Genomic DNA, 23,163 nt, shown 5'->3' with positions numbered 1-23,163 from the left:
GCTCTCTTTCAAATTCATGGCCTCTTTTTTCATTGTTGTTACACACACACACACACACACACACACACACACACACACACACACTATAAGTATATGTGTATGTATATGTATATATAACTAAACATATATTACATTACTAAATATGCTAGTAACTATACATTGCTAAATATTCTCTATTTTAAATATTCCTAAGTACATACTGTGACCATTCAGTCTGTATAGTGTTACTTGTATGTATGTTTTCAGGGCTTCCATTTGGTATTGAATAAGCAGTGGGTGTGTGCGTTCTCCCCTGGGAACAGACTTTCTCCCCCTCCCAGCTTTCATCGGATACCTGCAGAGCTAAGGCTTACCTGAACTTAGTTGAGGCTCAGTTGAACTTGGAGACTCTCTCATACTATGCCTAAAACTACCTATGGTACCTTGGAATGGCTATTCTAGGAGCTCAGCTGATGTGTGGACTTAGAGATGATCATTTCTACCACTGAGCTATGTCCCGCCCCCTTTCTATTTTTAGTTTGAGAAAGAATCTCCATGATTTGCTCAGGCTTACTTTGAACTTGAGATCCTCCCGCCTCAATCCCCATTCCTGGGGGATCATAGCCCCGAGACACTGGAATTATTATGCAAAAACGAAAACCACTATGGTATATTCTCATTCCTGTTGATAAAGGCTCCATAGTAATCTCTTTAGGCTTTGGTCTCCTCAGAGTCAGAATGAGGACGGTCACTTACTGCTCTTCTTGGTTTTCAAACAGAATAATTCCAGCACAAACCAGTAAATAGAAATTATGACAGTTAGGTCATTTCATTTTACAGACAGGCAAGGTAGAGCACATATGGTCAAACAATTATGTGTTGAAGTAATGTCACTAGTGGGCTTTTTATGAACCGTGCATGTCCTTCACAATTTAACACATATATCTTGATTATATCCAACCTAATTTCTACTCCTCCTGCACCTCCTCACACTTCCTCCTCCGGAGTTAACTTTTGTTAAAAAGAAAAGAAAGGAAAAAAACAGGACCCATGCCTAAGTCTTCAGTAACCCAGGCCAACCTTGATTCCCAGAAGACCAGGGCATAACGGGCCTGTTTGCTTATAAAACAAATGGTCAATGGCTGTGATGTTGCAGTGGTGTGTGTGTGTGTGTGTGTGTGTGTGTGTGTGTGTGTGTGTGTGTATGTGTGTGTGTGTGTGTGTGTGCTATACGTGTGTTGTATGTGTGTGTGCTATGTATGTGTATGTCTTAATAACCAGGCTTGTCAATGTCATTTTTTTAGGAAAACAAGTGACTCTGTTCACCTGCACGGAGTTGAAGTGAAATTTTCATCCGTATTTTACATGCATAACTTGGACTGAGCATCCCCTAACATATCTATTTCTAGCTCAATAAAATAGGAAGTCAGAAACAGACATCTTAAACTCTTGTCCAGAACAAAAGGAATTGTGGGGATAAGGACTCTGCTGAAGAATAGAGAATATTTTAACACAAAGTTCAAAAGACTTTCCTGTGCCAAGTGTTTGGTGATCTCCTGGGAGCTGAACCATGGATGCTAAAATAATACCTAGAGGAGCTCAAATAATCACCTTTAAGTCCACACATCAGCTGATCTCTGAGAATAGCTATTCCAAGGTACCATAGGTAGTTTTTAGGGAAGCCAGGACAAGAGTCCAGTTTTCTTAAACCTGCTTCTTGGGCTCAGAAACATATGAATACACCAGGTTTGATTTTATGTTCACAGATCAAAAGACCTAGCAGATGGGACTGCATGTCTAAACAACGCCTATCTGACTTGAAAAAAAAATATTGTTTCCATAGACTCATACTGGATAGTTTTGAGAAAGGCCTGCCTTCACAGGACTTGGTTAGGCAAAGAGACATGACCTTGATGGACAAAGGCATTATATCATGTGCCCTTGAACACAGCAGATCCCCTTATGTAAAATCCGCTTTTTCCCCTCCCAAACCCAGAGCTCAGATATCTATCAGAGAAACAGCTGATTTCTGTTTTCTCAGAAAATTCTTTTTAGGATGGAATAGCAATATTCTTGCAAACCACATATTACCATGAGAATTTTTTTTTGAGCATTGAATGTGGGCACTACACAGAGTTTTTCATGGACTCTCATTCCCCCAACCACCCTATGACATTAATGAGTCTTGCTGTTCTCCCATATAGAAACACTGACCATCCATGCAGATTGCTGAGTCTTTTCTAACTGAATGTTTGGTAGCAAATTCTTCATTTTTCTGAGGTTTACTAGGTGGAGATGAGATTTGTCTGCCAGCTTTGAAGGGCTATGATGAACTTCAGCTGAAAGAAAGCTCTCTACATGTTCTATAAATGTTCTAGCTTTTAAAATTCATCTTTGGGGGCATCAGCCCTGAATGAGATGCCTCTCAGCCAGACTTAGGAGTAGGGGAGAAATGAACAGGCAATCATGGTGATCAAGTGACTCCTGCCCAGATCATTCCTATGCATGTCTAAGGCAGGTGTCCCGTCCTGAAACTCACATAGTGCTGTAGGCAAGGCACCCCCTTCTCTTCCCATGACACTCCCAGCCAACTGCTCTATGCTTCCTGCAGGACTTAGAGGAGGTGCTCAAGAGTGAACTGAGTGGAAACTTCGAGAAGGCAGCTTTGGCCCTTCTGGATCGACCTAATGAGTATGCAGCACGGCAGCTGCAGAAGGCTATGAAGGGCCTAGGCACTGATGAGGCCATGCTCATAGAGATCCTATGCACAAGAAGCAACAAGGTTAGTCTATCTTGAGCCCTTGGTCCCATTTCCTGGAGGACAGGTCAATCATGCATCACACGTGGTTGAGCCCTGCTGTTGCATCAGACATGCTGAGTCCTGCTAGAGAAAGCTAATACCCTACATGGTATCCATGAGTAGACAAGATTCTGGACAGAAACATTCCTGCTAAGCTTATGTAGGAAGAACAACTCTTTGGAGTCCTCCAGAGATCAATCTCTACATTGCTGTCCCTGGCTTGACAGAGAGCTATGTCGATTCAGGTTTTGTTTTTCTAATGGATGCACTTTTCACACAGAAGGCAGAATTCTATCTTATCTGTTCTCAGTCTGACTTCATGAGCCCTCTGCTGTGAATATGAATAAGTAGCCAAGGATGTTAGTGTCACTACCTAGCACAGAGCAGAATGTTTCAATAATGGCCAAGGTGTGCGGAACCAAGGATTCCAGTGAACAGCCTCCGCGGGGGCTAACATCTCCCTGGGCTAGCATCTCCCTGGGCTGGCATCTCCCTGGGCTGGCATCTCCCTGGGCTAGCATCTCCCTGGGCGATTCTGGAACGGTAGAGTTTTGTTGCTTTATTTCTTGATGGGTGGGGAGTTAGGACTTGGGATTTTTGATGTTGCTTTTTGGTTTATTCTCTTCTATTTTCTTTTCTTTCTTTTCTTGTTTTTTCTTTTCTTTTCTTTTCTTTCTTTCTTTCTTTCTTTCTTTCTTTCTTTCTTTCTTTCTTTCTTTCTTTTTTTTTTAGACAGAGGCTCATGTAACCAAGACCGGCTTCAAATTCACTGTATAGCTGAGGATAACCTTCAACTCCTAGTCCTCCTGCCCCCCCTTTTTCTCCCCCCTCCAGTATTGAGATTATAGGCATGCACTGCCAAAACCAGTTTTATGTGGCACTGGATATCAAACGGAGAGCTTCTCAAACGTTAGGCAAGCACTCTACCAACTGAGCCACATCCCCACCCCTGGTCCTGTGCCCTTTATCAGCAGATCTCCCACAGTACCCCTTGAGAATGCACCACCCTTTGGGAAGTTGTTATGGTAGGGGCACGGCCAACTTGTCTTTGGCTCCTCAAGCCAGGCGAGTTAAGAGTAAAGTCCACAAATCATTTCTAGAGATCCCCACCCTTCTCCACAACCGCTAGAGTGGGGAGGCATAGCTGAGAAAGTGCCAGAAAAGCCCAACAACACTCTGAGGCTCCCAGGAGGGAACCCTGCCTCCATGCTTCGGTGCAATGTTGTAGTCCCTGAAGCTGCTTCCTCTGCTTGACCAAAACTCAGGCTCAGTCATGTCCCCACAGCACCACCAGGAACCAAGCCACAACCACAATCTCCAGTCCTCTGAATCTCTGGGGTTAATAAGGTCTCTCCATTTCCTTTTCCCTTTCCAGGGCTGTGTGTAGCGTAGCATGTAGTTTTATCTATCCCACTTTATGATCCTGTGCAGGCTGCGCTTACAGCCACCCACTCAGGGAATCTTTGCATCCTTGGATGAAACACACTCACACTCACGCGCGCGCACACACACACACACACACACACACACACACACACAGTTTATCTTTAGCATGCCTTACTGGCTCAGTGGCTGGGCACTCCTAAGCCTCCTGCAGCTAGCATGCCCTTCTCTCCAGTACTTCTGGCGAAACACCTTCCAAATCTACCTTTAACTTTGCTGCCCAGATATCTTCTGTGATGCCCATTGGTCTTTGCTGCCCAAGATGCTTCTGGGCTGCCCTTCTGTGGACCATTTTCTCTTTCTCCTACATCCTGGATGATCTCCCTTGCAGCTCTGTGTCTGTTCCCTCTCTCTCACCCCAGTATGGGCATCTCCTTCCATTCTTCTCTATGTCCTGCCCTGTGCCCGGCCATTGGCTGCTGGCATCTTTATTGATAGATCAAAACCCAATTGGGGACAAGGACCTTCAGCAGATTCCCGATTAAATCAAAGCATCAGAACCGTGTCCCTACAGCTGGGAATTGAACTCAAGCCCACACTTAGCAGGCAAAGGCTCTACCGATGAGCTGGATGCCTAACCTGTAACCCTTCCATCTCAAGGAGATAGGGGAGGAGCTCAAAGGAGGAGTAGCACAGACCCCACCTGATGTCACTTCGTATTCTCCATGCGTGCCCACCCTTCCCAGAGATGCCAAGGTCCCTGCAATGGAGCATCCAATGTCAAGAGCAAGCAGTACCTGCTTTTGTGACCTGTTGCTTTCCTTATTGTTTTCTTAATCTCAGCAGGATTTTTTTTAAGGTCCAAGCCATCAGCAAAGCTTTTCTTTCAAACAAATAGACTTAGTGGTTTAAAAAGGAAAACACACACAAAGTGAAGGTGGGGAGGAGGGCTGGGTTCAGACAGATCCCAGGGGTAGGTGGAAAAAAGAAAGGGGGGGAGCTGCATAACAAAAGTGGTGAGCAGCTCCTCCCACCTGGTCTGCTGTCCCTCCCCCGCCCCATCACAGCCCAAACCTGCCCACTTGGTGCCATCCCCACACCTGGCCCTCTCTTTCTTTCTTTTTAACTCACTTAAGAGCAGGGAAATGCCAGTTCTTAACCACTGCTGGCTCAAGTGAAAGTTGAGACAGCTCCGAGGTGGGCGACTTGACACAGAGGATGTAAACCAATTCCTTCCAGTACACATTCTAGAGGGAGACTTGCCCTGCTGACCTAGCAAGTTGTTTAAAGCACAGGCGAACTGGAAACCACCTAGGCAGCCACCGGAGGAGGCTAGATAAATCAACTGTGGCTCATGCAGAAGGGGATATTTTCTATTCCTTCCAAAAAACACACTGACGATCCATGTTAGAGGATAGCTTGGGTCTCCAAGACAACATAGAGTTAAAAATAAGCCACAAAACAACAAGCAGTTTCCCACCGCCTAAAGGTATGATGCAGACAACAGTTCTAGACGTTTCTGTTGCTAAGATTCCTTTCCTAGGGGAGATCTAACAATGACAAAGCAAGAACAATTCCACAAAATCCACTCTGGGGAACCAATGGGTTTATTAGGCTTACTTAGAGAGCAGTCGCTGAGGGGCTACAGGCATGAGTGTGGGTGGCCTTAAAGCAGCCACACTGGAAGGTCTGCACCCACCATAGATGCCCACTCCCTTCCCTAGTCCCCCTCAGCCTATATACCTCTAGCTCCTCCTTACTACCATTACAGTTAGGGCAGAATTACCTATAACTAGGTGGGAGGAGTGGCTATATATTTAGGTAAGGATCCCATGACCTTCTACACCCCTTTTCCCATGAGAGAAGATCAATAGTCAAGAAGCTCAGCTGAGATGATCTTCTGCAACTGAGCACTGTCAAACTTACAAAGATGGTTGCCGTTTGGCCTGGAGGATAGTACTCTAGACATATATACTAGCGTTCAGGACTGTGATAGACACCTGTGAGATACACACTGAACCTTGGTTGTATAGATGGGGATGATAGAATAACTGGGTTAGGAGACAGAGGAAAAATATTAGCTATTAAGTTAGCCATAACTCTCTTACCATTCTATTTTCTTATCCACACATTATCACTGTAGCTATGTCTGGGCTGAGGTGCAACATTCTGATACAAATAGACAAAGTATCATGGTCAAGTTTGAATAACTGGTGAACCCATCACCCTCAACATTTCCCATGCCTTTATGGTGAGAACATTGGAGATCCTCTCTTCTAGCCACGCTGATATATAATGAATTCTTGTCAACTTCAATCCTCTTTCTGTGTAGACTAGAACTCCTCATGCCTATCTTACTGTGTATCGGTTACTTTTCCGGGGCTGTGATAAGACACCATGACTGAGGGTAACTTATAGCAGGAAGGGGAAACTATGACTAATGGTTCCAGGGGGATAAAAGCCCATGATGGCAGGAAGGCGTGGCCACATGAGAAGGAAGCTGAGAGGTTGCATCTTCAACTGCAAGTTTGAAACAGTATAAAGTGAGGCTATACCCACAAACCCCTCTCCTAGTGACTTTTTCCAGAAAGGCTGTACCTTCCCACAGCCCCCACAAACAGCCAGCAACTGGGGACCAAATTTTTAAAGACCTGAGTTATAGGGGACATTCCTCATTTCAAACCACCACACGCCATGACTTAGTACTGCTGGCCCTTCCCCCAATCCCTACTCTAGCCTTTGGTAAGCACCATTCTACTTCCCGTGCCTATGAGGTAAGCTTTTTTATACTTCATAAATGAGTGAGTCCATGACTTTCTGTGTCTAGATTATTTCATTCAACCTAATACCTTCCAGGATCAACCATGTTGCCATGGTTGATGGCAAAATTTCTTTCCTTTTAGGGGTGAATAGTATTCCATTGTGCAAACGTACATTGTCCTCATTTGCCTGGTGATGCATCCCCCAAGTTGACTCCATTTCTAAGGAGATTGTGTGCATACACTATTTCCATGTTTGACATGCTTCCACAGAGAGGGCCACTTTATGCTAACAGACTCCCCACAGGCCTGTGCCTTACCCTGTAGGGACAGTCATCTCAAGAGAAAGTCACAAAGGCCAGCTGCCTGCATCTGGAGACAGACTCCTGCCTCAATTCTCTGCTCCTATTGACTCCCAGCCCAGACAATAATTATTTCAATCGTCTTCCTAGGAAATTGTCGACATCAAAGAAGCTTACCAAAGGTGTAAGTAGCTTTTATTCTGGCTTTGGATCAACTGTATTTCTTTTGAAATATCACCGGGAACTCAGTCATCCACTTTCCCCTTTCCTTCTTTTCTTCCTCAAAAGTATTTGGCAGGAGCCTTGAATCTGATGTCAAAGACGACACAAGTGGAAACCTGAGAAAGATTCTGGTGTCCCTGCTCCAGGTGAGAACAAACAGGAATCGCCTACTTCGTGATTTTAGGGATGAGTGATTAACACACACACACACACACACACACACACACACACACACACACACACACACACGCACACGCACTTAAGACATTAGAGAAGGGGTCAGGGATGCAGCTCCACGGGTGGACTGTTTGTCTAGAATGGAGGGAGACCTGAGTTCAGTCTCCAGAACCATGTAAACCAGAAGTGATGTTCACTTAGGTGATCTCAATACTTTAGAGGTAAAAGCAGGAGGATCAGAAGTTCAAGGTCATCCTTGGGTACATGTCAAGTATGAAGCCAGCTTGGACTACATATCGAGTATGAGGCCAGCCTGGGCTACATATCAAGTATGAGGCCAGCCTGGGCTACATATCAAGTATGAGGCCAGCCTGGGCTACATATCAAGTATGAGGCCAGCCTGGGCTATCCAAGTTCAGTGTTAGTGAGAACCCAGGCACCATCGCTCCCTCATCTCTGGGAAGCCATCACCTCCCAGCACTCTGCCCGACTACTTGAGGGTTACAGTTCCTTTAGCTGTAATTCTGTCGCTTAGCATAGAGGCCTCCTTTGTCCAAGAAAGAAACTCAAGTCCCAGAGGCAGACAGCAGAGCTAGAAACAACCCAGGAGCAAGAACCATTTGGCATCAAACAGAGCCTTCTCCACACACAACTCCACTTTCTTACAGTCTAGACCTGTGGGAACTACAAGAGATCCACCATTGCCCATGGGCCGAGAGTCCAGATATCTGTTAGCTAAGTCCTTCATGGAGGGTCTCACCAGGATGAAATTAACATGTCAGCATGTGAGAATTCACGTCTTCCGGGCCTGCTGACTGATGTGACTGTTTTCTTGCTAGTTACCCAGAAGTTCTTGGGACTTTCTCCAGATCCCTACCGCATGTCCTTCCACCCTTCCCACCACCAGGACAGTTTACAGGCAGGCTGCCTGCTTACTCCAAAGCCAGCAGCAAGAGAGCCTCTGGGATTTCCACCTCTGATCCTTAAGAACTCTCATCTGCTTGGGCCAGGGGCCACCCAGGATAGTTTCCCTTTGGATTTCTTTCATTCGCCTGATTAAAGACCTGGATTACATCTGCAAAATTCCCCTCATGCTATCTGACATGATGTCATCCTGAGATCATCCTCACCCAAGGAAAGGAGATTATACTAGGGGTCGTGTCACTGGCTATTCCAGCACTCTGCCCCCCACCCAAGACTTACATGACCAACTTTCAAAGTTCTTGGGCATTGGCCACTGAGTGGTGGCATTTGGTGTTTGAGGAGAAAGAAAGCTTCCTAGTAGAGTCCAGGTTGCTGTCAGCTTTCACTGAAGACTGTGGGTTTGATGAGAGAACTTTGTGGGGTTGGGGTTGGATATAGATGAGGGAGAGAGTAAGGGGGAAAGGAAGGAGAGAGGGGGGAGGGAGGGAGGGAGAGAGAGAGAGAGAGAGAGAGAGAGAGAGAGAGAGAGAGAGAGAGAGAGAGAATTACAGAAATTAAACTTTTTAGCCTCTCCCAAAAGATGGCAGCAAAGAGTAGGCCTTGCCACTCTACCAGGCTGAGCTGAGTTCCACCCTCCTCCTCCCCTTTCCCCAAAGTCAGCCCTGAATCACAGGACTTGCTTGGCTTTTCTGCGGTCAAGCAGGTACTTGAGTTAATGGCAATCTGGTCAATCTTTGTAGGCCGGTCGTGATGAAGAAGACACTGTGGACAAAGAATTGGCTGGTCAGGATGCCAAAGATTTGTATGATGTAAGTGTTTGCACGCACCTGGCCCCACACATTCTTTTGGGCTTTGACTTACTCGGATTGTTTCTTTAACAAGCATTTCTTTGTTTCGTGCAAATGAGAATTACTTTGGAATGAAATGTGGCCTTTGATAGGTAAACACTTGCTACAGTTCGCATAGATCATGTTCTAATAACTTGTTCCTATTCCTATACTTTGGAACACAGGAGGGTATAGATAATGATACAGGCAGATGTGTCACATACACCACCGGTTAGAAGCTTTAAATGTTCCATATATTGACTTCTATTGCATGCATATTTTGTACTTCTCTGTAAGTGAGGCCCACTCATGATTTTATGGGGATCTCTCAGCTCTTGTCTTCTTAAAGGAAAGAAATCAGCTGAAAGGCATAGATAGTTTAAGCAGAAGTTTATTAGGAAAGCAGACATTCCAAAGACAGATTGGAATGGGATTCCATATGAGACTCCCCGAAAGGGGAATAACCCAAGTGGGGTCTGCATTGAGGGTTTTAAGGATGTGTTGTGAGTATGAGATGGTGCTGTACTGGTGGGGTAAGATGGTTCCTTTTCTCTCCCATATCACGATGGACCAGATCTCTTTGGGGGCTTATTTCTTCCCAGGCACCTCGAGAAAAGCCCACAAGGTACAGAGTCCAAACTACAATGTAAGTGACATTGTAATGACACCAGGGGCTTTTGAGGACACATACCTTTAGTTGGTGTGCGTGAGCAGCATTAGGGAAGGTGCCTTGTCACATTGGCTTCTGATATATTGGGAACAACCTCACCTCAGCTTCAAGGATGGTTAGCCACAAAGGGACACTCTGACACAGCTACTTGTGACAACTGTAGTTTTCTACATGACGTCGTGCTTAAGTTTCCTATGTGTCAACAGTAATGTATGGCTTTGCACCAGTTCTTTTCACATTGTTTATACTTGGCCCTTAGGCAGGCGAAGGCCGATGGGGTACCGACGAGCTTGCCTTCAATGAAGTCCTGGCCAAGAGGAGCTACAAGCAGTTGCGTGCTACCTTTCAGGCTTACCAGATCGTAAGTGGTGAAGCTATGAGGGTCCTTTCTAATACTGTCCTGAACTATCTCTAAAGGAAGCCGAGATCTCAGATGTGGGACTGAGTTTTGGGGACAAGATCATTTACATCAGTAGTTCACAATGGTAGGAGAAGAAGGCCCAGGAGACTGCTAAACACACCCAGAGCAGCTCGACCCTTCAGAACTGACCAGCCTTAAATATGGGACTGGAGTTGGGGTACTGTGGGCTACGGCAGAGCTAGGAAAACAGAGAACTGTCACGTTTAGGAGCAAAGCTCTACACTCAGAGGGTCCAGGTGCAAATCCTGGCTCTACTGACAGTGAGTGACTAACCTCCCCTCCTCTTTTGTGAGACAGAGACCATGGGCATCACTTCTCATAGAATCATCTTCAATGTGAGGGCAGATGCAGGCTCAGAACCACATGTGGCATGTGGCAACCATACAAATGTTTGCCCTTGTTTTTATGATCACAATTTACTGTCAGCCTCCCAGGAGAAATAGATGTGCTATACCTCAGAGAAAGGCTCCTGAAGAAAAACACGCATAAATTATCTTTTTAGTCTCACTCTCAATGTAAGTCAACAAAATAAGCTGGCTATTTCAAGGTATTTGGCGATTAGTCCTTTTCTGAGAGAAAATCTTTAATTTACACAAAGCCTACAGGGAGTTTCCAGTTTCTTTTGTCTTCTATTTTGTTTTTGGAGAATGCTTTTACCTCTTCAAAACATTCCTGTGCCCTGCGCTTGATTTAAATTTCACAACATCCTAACTATCATGTGGGCCAAATGGCTATTTTATGGTGGCCCACAACTGCTGGACAAGGCCAGTCCGCAGAGCAAGGAGCCATCTGTAACTTATCAGGGCCACACAGCAAGTCGGTAGCCGAAGTGGACAGGAACTTCAGGACTCCCCAGCTGTGTTCCTACCTCAGCTGGGGCTGGCTGCTCCTCACTCAAAATAGCCTCTCTCATGTATGCTGCTAGCAGATGAAGAGACAAAGCCTTGGAACTGTAGCCATACTGTACGTGAGCTTCCAGGGCCCCCTGCTTTCAAATCATGCCCAGTGTCAGGATCAAAGGCAGCAGCCCTGATCCTCTCCGTTCTCAGGGCCTGAAGCCCGTGGCCGCTGAGCTGGAGGACTTATCTGTGATCTATGTCCTCTTTCCACGCCACAAAGGCCACAGTTGGGGTGTCTTTGGATGGCTGACATTGGCCATCACTACAGAAACATACACACACATACACTTTCTCTCTCTCCCTCTCTCTCTCTCTCTCTCTCTCTCTCTCTCTCTCTCTCTCTCTCTCTTGTTTTATGAAACCAAGTGATGAGGGTCTAGGCTATTATCACAAAGTTTGTCTCCAAACAACAACATCATAGCCACTTGAGAACCCATTAAGATGAAAATTCTCAGTCCTCTCCTTGGTCCTCTGAACCCTACTTCCTGAGGTTTGGGCCTTGAATCTGACACATGTTTGAGAAGTCCTAGGCTTAACCTTGGCCAGGTTTTCAGAGTTCTGTGCCTTGGTTTCCCCAGGTGTAAAATAGAGTTAATACCTACAGGAGTAGGTCTTACTAGGTCGGAGTAGTAAGGATTCAGTGAATGAACAAAAGCAATCATTCAATGCCATAAACACTGGCAATTGTCAGCGTGTTTCTCTTTGTAAACCAACAGTAACAACGGACAAATTAGGGATTCCTGTGATTTCATGATCATTTATAGGAGAGCAGCTCTAAATCAGCTCCCAGAGCCTTGCAGGATCATTGCTGATCTTGACTGTTCATTCCTTTAAAAGCTTACTCTGCTCTCAGACACCAAGCCCTGTAAGGTTTTGATAGTCACTGACCAAAAGCACAAAGATACCAGTGTGCCACCACTAGTGTGCTACAGACAATGCTGTCCTGGAATGGAGATGAATTTCATTTTTTGACACTATAGCTCAGGTTTGCTCTTTTCACCGCCCTCACCTCTGAGTCCAAGTCTCAACTTCTGACTCACCCCACAATGTCAGAACAGGCAACAGAACCACTCAAGCTGCCACACCATGTAACATGACTTGACTATTAAGCACAAAAGACGGCATAGTTACAGGGACAAAGTAAGTTCAGGAGAACTTTGTGTGCACATAACCACAGCACAGCCTTGCCACCTCTGAGCCATGCCCTTCACTACACAGCGTCTTTGGGTACACAACTCTAAGTCCACACAAGAAGCTTTGGCCCTGATACTGCTGGTGTGCTGTCGATTTGAGGGAATGTGTTTGAAAAGGAGAACATGTGTCCCTATTCTTCCTGCAAGCTCCGTACAGGCACGATAGCCCATTGATCTAGTCTCTGAGATTAGTTTGGTCCAAAGAGCAGAAAGAGCACCATTAAAAAAAAACAGGTATTGCAAGAACTGAAGGGAAAAGTTTGAAAAGAAGGGCCCCAATAGCATAGGCTAGCCCACTGTCTTCAGACTGTGTTCACGGGGTCCACACAGATTCCTAGGCAGCTGCCAAAAAGGGGTGAAGCAGGAAGAGAAAAGATACTATGTGAATATGGCCTCCCTAGAGGCACATAAAGAAGATCCCCTATACCACAGAGCAACAGAGAGTGGCACTGATGCTTAGTGATCCACCCCACCTCCTGCCTCCTCAGAAAAGCTCTTCCCTACTTGTGTCTGCTTTGGAGGCTGAGAGTCTACAGAAAATTGAAAGTGGCTCTGGCTCAGTCCTAACAATAGAAACAAAAAGGTGGTTGTGTGTGTGTGTGTGTGTGTGTGTGTGTGTGTGTGTGTGTGTTTGATTTGATTTGTTTTGTGTTTGGTCTTTTTGTTTTGTTTTGCTTTGTTTCGGTTTTCTTTAAAGACCCAGACTTGTGTGAACAGAACATCTTCATGAAATACTCTCTCAGTCTGTACAACAAAGAGCCCAGGCTCTGGGGGAGTGATGCTCATCCCTGCCCAGGCACTACCTCCCACATCAAACCTCAGAAAGTGAGAGCCTGAAAGCTCCTGTTCTCTTGTGATCTGGTGTTCTAGACCTCACAAAAGACTTCCAGACATGTGAATGGTGGGGAGGGCCTTTGTTAACCCCCTACACACACACACACACATACACACACACACACACACACACACACACACACACACACATTGTCCTCACATCACAAAGAATGTTTGTTTGCCTTTGTTTCTCCCATAAAAGCCCCAAGCGCTACTAGTGTGTACTCAAATGTCTCAATTATTTTGAGGATCAATTGTGTCCTGTCCTCAAAGACAATTTCTAAGAAAGAGACAAAACCCTCAAGCCCAGCAGAGCACACGCCTTTCTCTTTATTTGCCTTCCCTGAGCTTGGCCCTGGCGGTATTTGTGTTCAGGATAGGCACAATTTACTTTAACTTTAGTTTCTGTAAATATTTGAGAAGAAGCCTAGTGTGTAATACTGCACCAAGTGACGGGATGCAGTCGTGAATGTGGAAGACCACTAGCGATCACCAGCAGTAAACGGAAGCGGCCGGCCCCTGGCTTCCGGCCCGTGAAACCCCATTCTCTTATGAATCATCAGATCAAGTTCCATCATGAACTTCACAGCCTCTCCTTACTTTACCCAAACTGCAAGTGATTGAGTCGACAGTCCAAGGGGCCCGGGGCCAGAGTTTCAGCCATAGTCTCCTCAGGAACTCACAACAGAAAAGATAGAAAACACACTGGAAACTAGGACGCCGTATAATAAAAAGAATTATTGTAGGCTGAGGATACGACTCAATATAAGAATGCTTGAACAGGGAGACGACCATCCCACCTCGCAATGCAGGAGACAAGATAGGCACCTTTATGGTCATGGCGCTAAAACTGGCACCTTTTCTAAAGGAAGCTGAGGCTAACGGCAACCCCTGCGGTAATGCCTGGGCTTTGTTTGTCTCTCCAGCTCATTGGCAAAGACATGGAAGAAGCCATCGAAGAAGAGACGTCGGGAGACTTGAAGAAGGCCTATTTAACTATAGGTAAAGTAAAACCAGGAGAGTGCTCCTCAGAGTGGCTCCGTGGAAGCACTCAGAGAGATGGGAGACTGTCTCTTGGCTTGAGCCATTTTGGAAGCACCACAGCTGGGCAGGGCGGAAGGTGGGTGTGACGCGGTTTTTGTTCTCCAGGGAGCTCTGAAGGTGGGTCTGTCCAAAGTGAAGCAAGGAGGCAAGTCTCACTCTGTTAATGACTGCACACCAATCAGCCACTAGACACAGGCTGTACCCCAGGACCTATCTACAGGGGACACTGTGCAGCCCCTCTGTCGCTTGGAAGGTGACTTCTGAAAAGGGACCTAGCTGTTAGCAATCAGCAATCGACCCTGGCACTGAATGCCTGATCCTACAGAGAGCGCCTAAGCGAGGTCCGCCACAGGGTCTCCTGTGATTGTTCGGAGAATACGGATCCCTGAGAGCGTCTGTCCAAAGCCTGCGCCTATTACCCCAGCTCAGTCCAAAGCCTGCGCCTATTACCCCAGCTCAGGGAGCGGTATGCAGTTTACATGACACACACTGAAAAGTGCCCACAGTTAGGACCATGAGCAAGTTTCTGCAGCATGCCTGGGGCCCAGAGGGTTTCTTTTTCCACTGGATTCCCTTCAATGTTCTCAAAGAATGAGATCTGTTTAGAAATGGAGGGGAGGGAGGCTAGATCTTGGCATTGCCAACCAAGCCAACCCCAGGACCTCCTCTTCAGGTGTCGCCCAAAGGCAGGAAATAGCAGAAAGATGGGCACAGGGCCATGTCTGGCATGCCCCCTTCTCCTTTTGCAAGTCCTGGAATGAAGGCATTGTCCATTGTCCACACTGCTGTGGTAGGAAGTCCAGGGAGCCATCGAGAATGGCACAGGAATGGACGGACGTGTCCCTTTGAAAGGAAAAGAACCAAACAAGCAGCCCTGGAACCTAAAATATGTGCTTCTGTTGCCAAAGCCCTCTGTGGAGTTTGGAGGATGTTTTGTCCTCGCTGTTTTATTTTAAACAATGCCAGCCGTCGACCTTTTGCCATCTATGCTCATTTTACATTCAGATTAGCAAACACTGATTTGATGTATGGAACTCTAAACATTACCAACACCATCCATGCCCCACACGGAACACATATGAGCCCTGTGTGGACAGATGTCCTCTGGGCTTCATGAAGGATCTACCCAGTGGCTTGTTCTGAGGGTCTAGACCTTTTCCTGTACTTGTGACATGAGGAGCAGGAAGACCCAAGAGCACCATCAGAGGACACCAGGGCTGCCATTCAGTGACAGTGTTTTCCTGGTTCCTGCCTGGCCCTGAGTAGTTTGTGCTTAGTGTAAATCAGACGCATGAAAGACCCAGGTCTTTCTCATACAGAGCTGAATGTCCACAAAGAACACACGCGCGCGCACACACATACACACACACACACACACACACACACACACCACTATATATATACATATATATACATATATATACATATATATACATATATATACATACATATATATATATTAAACAAGAGTGAAGAAAGAAAACAGATAGTCCACATGGTTAGGAAGAAGGAGAATGTCATACCCTGGAGCTGTGAACCACAAGAACCAAATGGACTCACAGTTCCAAAAGTAAAAGTGCTTAGAGAACTCTCTGAGCGTCAACCTCATAAAGAAATGGCTTCACAGCTGTTTCCTATATATCCCCAACCCTACTCCATAAAGATGCCACCTGACCGCTCAGATCCATACAGGCTGAGATCACATGATCACCACCATGAACACTTCTTCAATGGGACCCATGAACCACTTACCTCAGAAAGCTGTTAGGAAAGTGTCCTGGACCCAGCCCAGGTTTACCACAGAGAAGCCAGAAGTGGGACGGAGCCTGGAAAGCCACTGTCACAAGCTCCCCATGGTGGCTTTGTGCTCAGTATAAGTTTGCAAAGCCCCACTCCTTGAAGACAAGAAGATCAGGTATGGTGGTGAGCCATAGCTACCACGGCTTCCACTCAACATTAAACAGGTTTAGCCCAGATATCCCCTAGCTTTCCTGGTCCAGCCTTCTGAGATATTCCTGCTACTTGCTACTAACAGGGAGCTGGCCTTTGCATCAGTGCTGCAAGTCGTAGGAAAACTTTGTGGATGCCAGCAGCTCATGCAGTCTGAGGACCACCAGGAGTCTCAAGTATACTTGTTAGGGTAGCACGGGGTTCCCTACCACCTCAAACCAGGAGTTTGGAAATAGAAGAAACACCTGACCCTTGACTTTGCCACTGAAACATAAGTGGCTGCTATATGGCCTAAAAGCGGGGATATTGGCTCCTGACCTGGCTTCTCCTCCTCTCCTTTGCTTAGAAACATCTGCCACACAGATAGTGGCCTAGGAAATGAAAGCCCTGCTCCGGTACAGACAGAAGTTCACATTGCACACTTAAATTAAATTCATTACTATTACTGACATTGAAAAACTGTTGTAATTCTAGCACTGTAACTCCCATCTGAGGCAGAGGAATTGCTTGAGTTTGAGGCTAGCCCGGGCTATAGAGTGAAACCTATCTCAAAACAAAACCCAAATTTAAAAAAAAATACTGGTAGGCTTTCTAGCAGACTGTCAACAACCTAAAGAAGTAAATGGTTCACTCCTTTGAAGCATTTGTGGAGTGGATGCCTATGAGCCTGGGAGAAGGGTCTGGAAATGCTGACTTTCCTCCAGTGCAGAGGTGCACCCAGTTGCCTGGTTCATGAGCAAATACCAAGCTTCATCGGTTTGTAAACAGAACAAAGATGGCAGGCAAGGGGAGGGCCAGAAAGGAGTGCATAGCAACACCATAGAGAGGGGATCTTTATCAGTAAGGACAAACATCTTTGTCCCTTATACCAGATGAAGGATGCTGGGGACCTGCAGAAGGTACCCAAACAAATGTAGTAAGGTAACCAAAGGGTGTTGAAGTTCCTGAACACAAGAAAGCAGGGCATGGTCTGGCTGAGCAAACCTTCTCCATATGAGGTTCTATTAGGGAAGGCTACTGGCCAAGCTGTGTTCCCACAGAGCCCTGCTCTAGCCCCGGGGGGTTCACTGTGCACCATCAGCTCTATCCATGAGTGAGACTCTAGACCTCCACATTGTGGGCGTGAGGAGGGCCCACACTCCTTCCCCAGGACTTGCAGAGAAGAGAGCCCATTCTCCTCACTCTGAAGTGGTTTTTGACTCAGCTCTGGTAGGGGAGCTGACCTAGGGAACCTTCTAGATCTCATTGAAATGTCAGATCCTTCCAAACCTCTACCTGTCAAGTCCAGAAGTCCCTCGAGTAGCCGAGACACACTGGTCCCGTACAGGCTCCCTGTGTCGTCCCACAGGACTACGAGGACATTTCACAACCTCCTTTCCCTCCCTCCTAGTGAGATGTGCCCAGGACCTTGAGGGCTATTTTGCTGACCTACTATACAAGGCCATGAAGGGTGTGGGGACAGACGAGGAGACGTTAATTCGCATCATTGTGACCAGAGCTGAGGTAAGACACATGACTCCAAAAGGGGAGTCAACATCTTTTCCCCCACTGGTGTCATTGGTTACTGCTGTTGTTGTTGTTAGAATTCTTCTCAAAAACTGCAAGACAAAGACAGCCCTTCCCTTCCCAGAATATGCAGAGCACATGGGTCCTGCTTCAGCCTTCTTCTTTATTAAACACAATACTGAGAGTTACTTCTATTCCTGTCGGCCGCGGCTCCAGAGAGCTGGTGGCGCTGTGTAGAGGAACTGCTGGAGCTGTTCCGAGGTAGCACGGCTACATACAGCTCTATTTTAAGGAAGACAAACCAGAGCCATGGGAAGGGGTCACCCCACGGCAAGATGGAAATAATACCCAAATGATTCCCTCACTCTCTTTATGTAACGGAGCACACCTTACGAGTAGGATTTTTCAGAACAACAAAACATCAGCCCCACCCCTAAAACTTTTCAATCCAGACCCTCTCAAAGAGCCACTTTAGACACTTTTTTCTAATTACCGTCTTTCCTCACCCAAACTTAACAGTACAGATAATACGGGATATCTGCTTATGTGCTACAATGCACATTCTAATACTTCACGTATAAAAAGACTGGGCCTTCTTTTACTCCCTGAGGACCAGTCTGCACCCCACACAGAGAAGAAAGTGAGTCTCGGAAAGAGAAGGGCAGGAGCAGGCAGAGGCTTGGAAGCAGCCAGCGTGCTTCACAGAGAGCGCCTGGGGCTGTCAGGCCTTGGTCAGCAGGAGAAGTGAACTGAAGGGGAAGCGAGGGGCAGGCCTGTCACCACTGCTGTGGCAGAAGCCTTGGAGAAAGGAACGGAGTGGAGCAGCTGAAAACCACAGACATCTTAAAAAAAAAAAAAAAGAAAGAAAGAAACACGATTTAGCGGCAAGGGAGAGGTACCAACCCAAATTCCGACCCATGCCTTTGGACAAGCACTTAACAGCTGACGTTGTTTTTAAATATAGCTTCGCAGCAGGAAGACAGCTCTTTCGTTTTTTATTTCTGTTCCTGGAATTTCTCCTCCTCCTTACCCCCCCACCCCCATTCATGTGAGCTGCCTCTTTGCTATTCCTCTAGAGTTCCCTTTCTCTCCTCTGTCCTGAGTCTTTCTCCCTCCCTCCAGCTCTCAGCCGCTCAGTCTTTCTCCCTCCCTCCAGCTCTCAGCCGCTCTGCCCATGCTGAAGCTCCAGAGAGCTCGCAGAGCAACAGGGCTCTATAGACCCTGCGAGAGGTTGGATCCCACCAGATGGGTTGTCAGCAACGCATGCTCCCTCCCATAGAGACCACGTGATGTTCAATGCCATCTCCACATGGACCACCTGTGAGCGTGGGTAATCTCCACGTGTGGCCATTATCTCGGGAAAGCTTCAGGCCCAGGCACAGAGATGTGTAGGGGACTAAAACAAAATGCCGGCTGCCCAATCCTGTCTGCCATAAACCTGGCCCTCCCCCAGGGCCGGGCATCCAGCCAGGCAGAGACCCCAAGCAGGGCAGCATCTGCCCTCCAGTAGTCTCTCAGTGGACATCCACAGCAAACAACTTCTTACTCCCCACCCTCTCCTACCTTCCTCTCTTCTCTTTCTCAGTACAACCATACACGAAAGCAAGAGAAGGAGAACCAGATGCCTGTCTGTCTACAGTTTCTAGGCCTGGTAGGCAAGGCGGAGCTCAAACCAAAACTAAACTTTGTTTCTTCGTAAGACTTGTTTTGTCCAGACTGGAATTTTTTTTTCTGGCGTAGCTCTCCTTTTACAGCTGAAAGAAGCTGAAGCAGGACAATGTTTTGTCTGTTTTTCCTCCCCATTTCCTTCAGCCCCCAGTTCTTAAGCCTTATATGAATTAAACTCAAAAGAAGTCCTACAATCAGTTTGGAATGTGTTAACTGGAACTATTATTCTTCCTGATTTGGTACAAGGAAGAAATCATTTCTCTTTTTAAAAAATTATTATTTATTTTATGTGTGTGGGTGTTTTGCCTGTCTATCCATGCAACATGTGTGTCTGATGCCCAGAAAGACCAGAAGAGGGCATCGGGTTCTTTGGGTGTCTACCTGGAACTGCAGTTACAGACCCTTGTGTGCTGCCGTGGGTGCCGGAAATCAAACCTGGATCTTCTGGAAGAGCAGTTGGTGCTCTTAATGGCTGAGCCATCTCCCCAGCTCCCAATGCTTACTTTTAAAGCTCCATCTGGAAAATCATCTCCTTTCTACCAAATACCGTCAAACTATGACTTGGAAAACCACCTACCTGTTTGTGTACAGCTCTGCCACCCAGAATGACTCCTTTGCAAACACCTATAAAACACCCAAAAGAAAAATATCTTGTAACACATGAAAATATATGCAATTTAGGGGGCTGGGGAGATGGCTCAGTGGTTAAGAGCCCTGACTATTCTTCCAAAGGATCTAGATTTAATTCCTGGCACCCACATGGCAGCTTACAAATGTCTGTAACTCCCATTGCAGGGTATCTGACACCCTCACACACACATGCAAGCAGGCAGAACACTAACATGCATAAAATAAAAATAAATAAACCATTAAAACGCTTTTTAAAATATGCAATTTAAACTTTAGCTTCCACAAATAAAATTTTAATGGAGTAAGTGCATGTGTGCATATACACATACACACATAAAGAAGCACCTATTTTCAGGGGGCTGAAGTAGGCTTTTCTTTTCCTCAAAATGGAAGATAATGACAATCTAGCTCCCAAGGGGCTGTTCAAAGACACAGTGAATGAATACGATGGTGTAGGAGAGTGTCCGCCATTTACAACACCGTACCACGGGTGCTGTCACCTTCCTTGTTGTCATCGTTCCCACAGGTTGACCTGCAGGGGATAAAAGCCAAGTTCCAGGAGAAGTATCAGAAGTCGCTCTCTGACATGGTTCACTCAGATACCTCTGGGGACTTCCGAAAACTGCTGGTAGCTCTCTTGCACTGATCCAAGCCCAAACGAATCAAATTTGCAAATGAGCGAAAACCCTTCACCCCCTCTGGACTGTCTGCTCATCAGTTTAAAGGGAGCCCGAGGCCCAGCAGCTGAAGTCAGGAGCAGCGTCCTCCAAGGGCTTGAACAGCCTTGAATGCTGGCTTAGCAGGAACCTAAAGTGCCTCCAGCCTCCCTTTAGCATTTGAAGGGAATGCTTTCTAAGCACAAATGAAACCAGCAGTTGGTGGGGGAGGGGGGGCTGAACATTTATAATAAAATGTTTAGAAAATTATATGCCTCCCAGATGCACAGAGCCAAAGCAGAGATTAAATGGCTAAAACGGAGTAGAGGCAAGATTAAACGGTTTGTTCGTTTCCCTTCTGTGCGTTCAGTTTCAAAGCCTTTCCGTTAATTACGGTGATGGTCTGCGCCTCCGTCAGCTGCTTTGCCAAATTGGCTTGATGAACTTGGGATCTCGCCTGGGAAACAGAGAGCTCGGGAAATCCAAATGGACTGGGGGATTGCAAATGTCTATTAACAATCACTGGGGATATCGGTCAAGGCCGGCATCGAGGAAAGAGATGGCCTGCCTATGTGAAATGCAAATAGAAGTAAAACTCACTGACCTCGCCTGGTTCGCTTGGGTTTTCTTGTTTCTCTAGATTTGTGGCTTGCTTGAGTCTTCCATCCGATCTTCAAATACAGTTAGGCTAAGCGCAGTGCCGATGGGATTGCCGTCAGTGCTGATGGGATTGCCGTCAGTGCCCTGTCTGTCAGGTGGTTTGATTCTGCGATCATAGAATCTCTGTTCCAAGACGCTGGTCTTGTAGTCACATGGAGCCATTCAGAGACTCTCAAGTTAACTTAGACACCTTGGGCAAGCCATCATAGCTGTCCTGTCCTAGATGAGATCTGCTCCTGGCACGGCTAAGTACCATACTGAATCCACACTGAATCTATAACCCTGTGAGGTTCCTATGACCTCCATTTATGAGTTGAAGACCCTAAGAAGTAACCTGACTAAAACCCATTTGTAAGCATCAGAATTAGGATTCATCTCACAAGCTGGAAGGCTGCAGAAATTATGCTACTGACCGGGTTTCTCAGAAACGTGATTTGCAGGGCGTGTGTGAGAATGAGTCAGAAACCATTCATTGCTTATTTTTCTACCTTCCAATCACTCTGGTGGGCTCCACTGACACAAAAGTCAACGGAACATGGGCTGCTTCTAATGTAGTATCTTTCTGAACTAGTCCTGAAATAAGATGTCTCCATCAGTACGGGGAATGTTGTCAGTACACTAAGAAGAGTGCGTAGGTCAAAGTGAAGAGAATGGGTGTCTACGGAGTGCTCAGACATAAACGGGGCATCTGTACCACATCTCCTCCCATTGGGGCTCAGGGAACATCCCAGACAGGGAGAAGGGAAGGCTAAGAGCCAGTGTGGCAAGACAGTGGCTTCCAAACATGACATAACACCATGCTTATGAACTCGTAACAGTTATGGTTGCCTATGTATAATCCACACATGATCAAGGCGGTCATCACTCCAGCACAGATGGGGTAGGAGCACAGGAGCCCCATTCCCACCTGAGGAACTACTGACGTGTTCTTCAGGGCTGTGGCCCCTAGTAGGTTGAGGGGCCGAGAAACATTGATGGACAGATGGTTTGGGACACGGGTGTTGTGAAAAGGGCAGGCTAGCAAGGCTGCAGCGGGGTTGCTGAGTTTGTATTTTGACCCCAGGAGGAATGGATGTTCTCCCGAGGTAGGACTCTATGTTTTAAACACTGGCAGCCATCGGTGATATCTACATGAACAAAGAACTTGATCAGGCTGGAGATTGGGAGTCATTTGGATAATATTACAGCAAATAGTCCAAACATTCAGTATAAGGATAGATGCTGTGCCATGGGATGTCCTTTTTAGTAATTAGAAAAGTGGTGACCCACAAGTTAAGGAGTTCTGTGAGCTTTGCTATCTACCTAACAGTCATTGTCAAAGCTGAGCTTTTACACATAAAACATTACTTTTTTTTTAACGAGGACCAAATCTAATAACATAACATATGAAATATATGTGTCACCAAACAGAAGCAAAGTGACCAATTCTTGGGATCTGAACTCAACAAGGACAGGAAAACAAAAGAGTGGGTTGAAAAGAGACTGAGCCAGAATTAGCCTTGTCTGGGGGGCATAATTCAGATAGATCAGAAAGATGTTTCATAGGATCAATATAACTATGACAGAAAAGCAAGGCCATTTACTCAAAGTCTCAGGAGAGTGAAGTTAAGGCTGGAATTTCACCCTAGTTCTTCTGACCCTAATGCCTTTGCTCCCCAT

General features: G+C 46.3%; 1 protein-coding gene and 1 long non-coding RNA gene across 2 annotated transcripts in view; one reads left to right on the top strand and one right to left on the bottom strand.

Annotated features, from left to right (window-relative positions):
* The window catches only part of LOC134479910 (uncharacterized), a 42,190-nt gene extending 22,620 nt beyond the window's left edge, over window positions 1-19,570 (bottom strand). Inside the window, exon 1 of the long non-coding RNA XR_015625571.1 lies at window positions 19,454-19,570. This is a non-coding gene — a long non-coding RNA (uncharacterized LOC134479910). The remainder of the gene's footprint in view (window positions 1-19,453) is intronic.
* Window positions 1-21,460, top strand: part of Anxa13 (annexin A13) — a 52,625-nt gene extending 31,165 nt beyond the window's left edge. The window contains 8 exon segments of the mRNA NM_001134910.1: window positions 2,591-2,761; window positions 7,374-7,407; window positions 7,512-7,591; window positions 9,287-9,355; window positions 10,303-10,404; window positions 14,317-14,392; window positions 17,775-17,887; window positions 20,715-21,460. Coding sequence (NP_001128382.1) covers window positions 2,591-2,761; window positions 7,374-7,407; window positions 7,512-7,591; window positions 9,287-9,355; window positions 10,303-10,404; window positions 14,317-14,392; window positions 17,775-17,887; window positions 20,715-20,834 — 765 coding nt within the window. The 3' untranslated portion in view covers window positions 20,835-21,460.
* The last annotated feature ends 1,703 nt before the right edge of the window (window positions 21,461-23,163 follow it).

Source organism: Rattus norvegicus, chromosome 7 (genome assembly GCF_021556685.1).
Source record: "Rattus norvegicus strain SHRSP/BbbUtx chromosome 7, alternate assembly SHRSP_T2T, whole genome shotgun sequence".
Taxonomy (NCBI): Eukaryota; Metazoa; Chordata; class Mammalia; order Rodentia; family Muridae; genus Rattus; species Rattus norvegicus.
The sequence above is the reverse complement of the archived record's forward strand: the minus strand, read 5'-3'. Positions and strand labels throughout refer to the sequence as shown.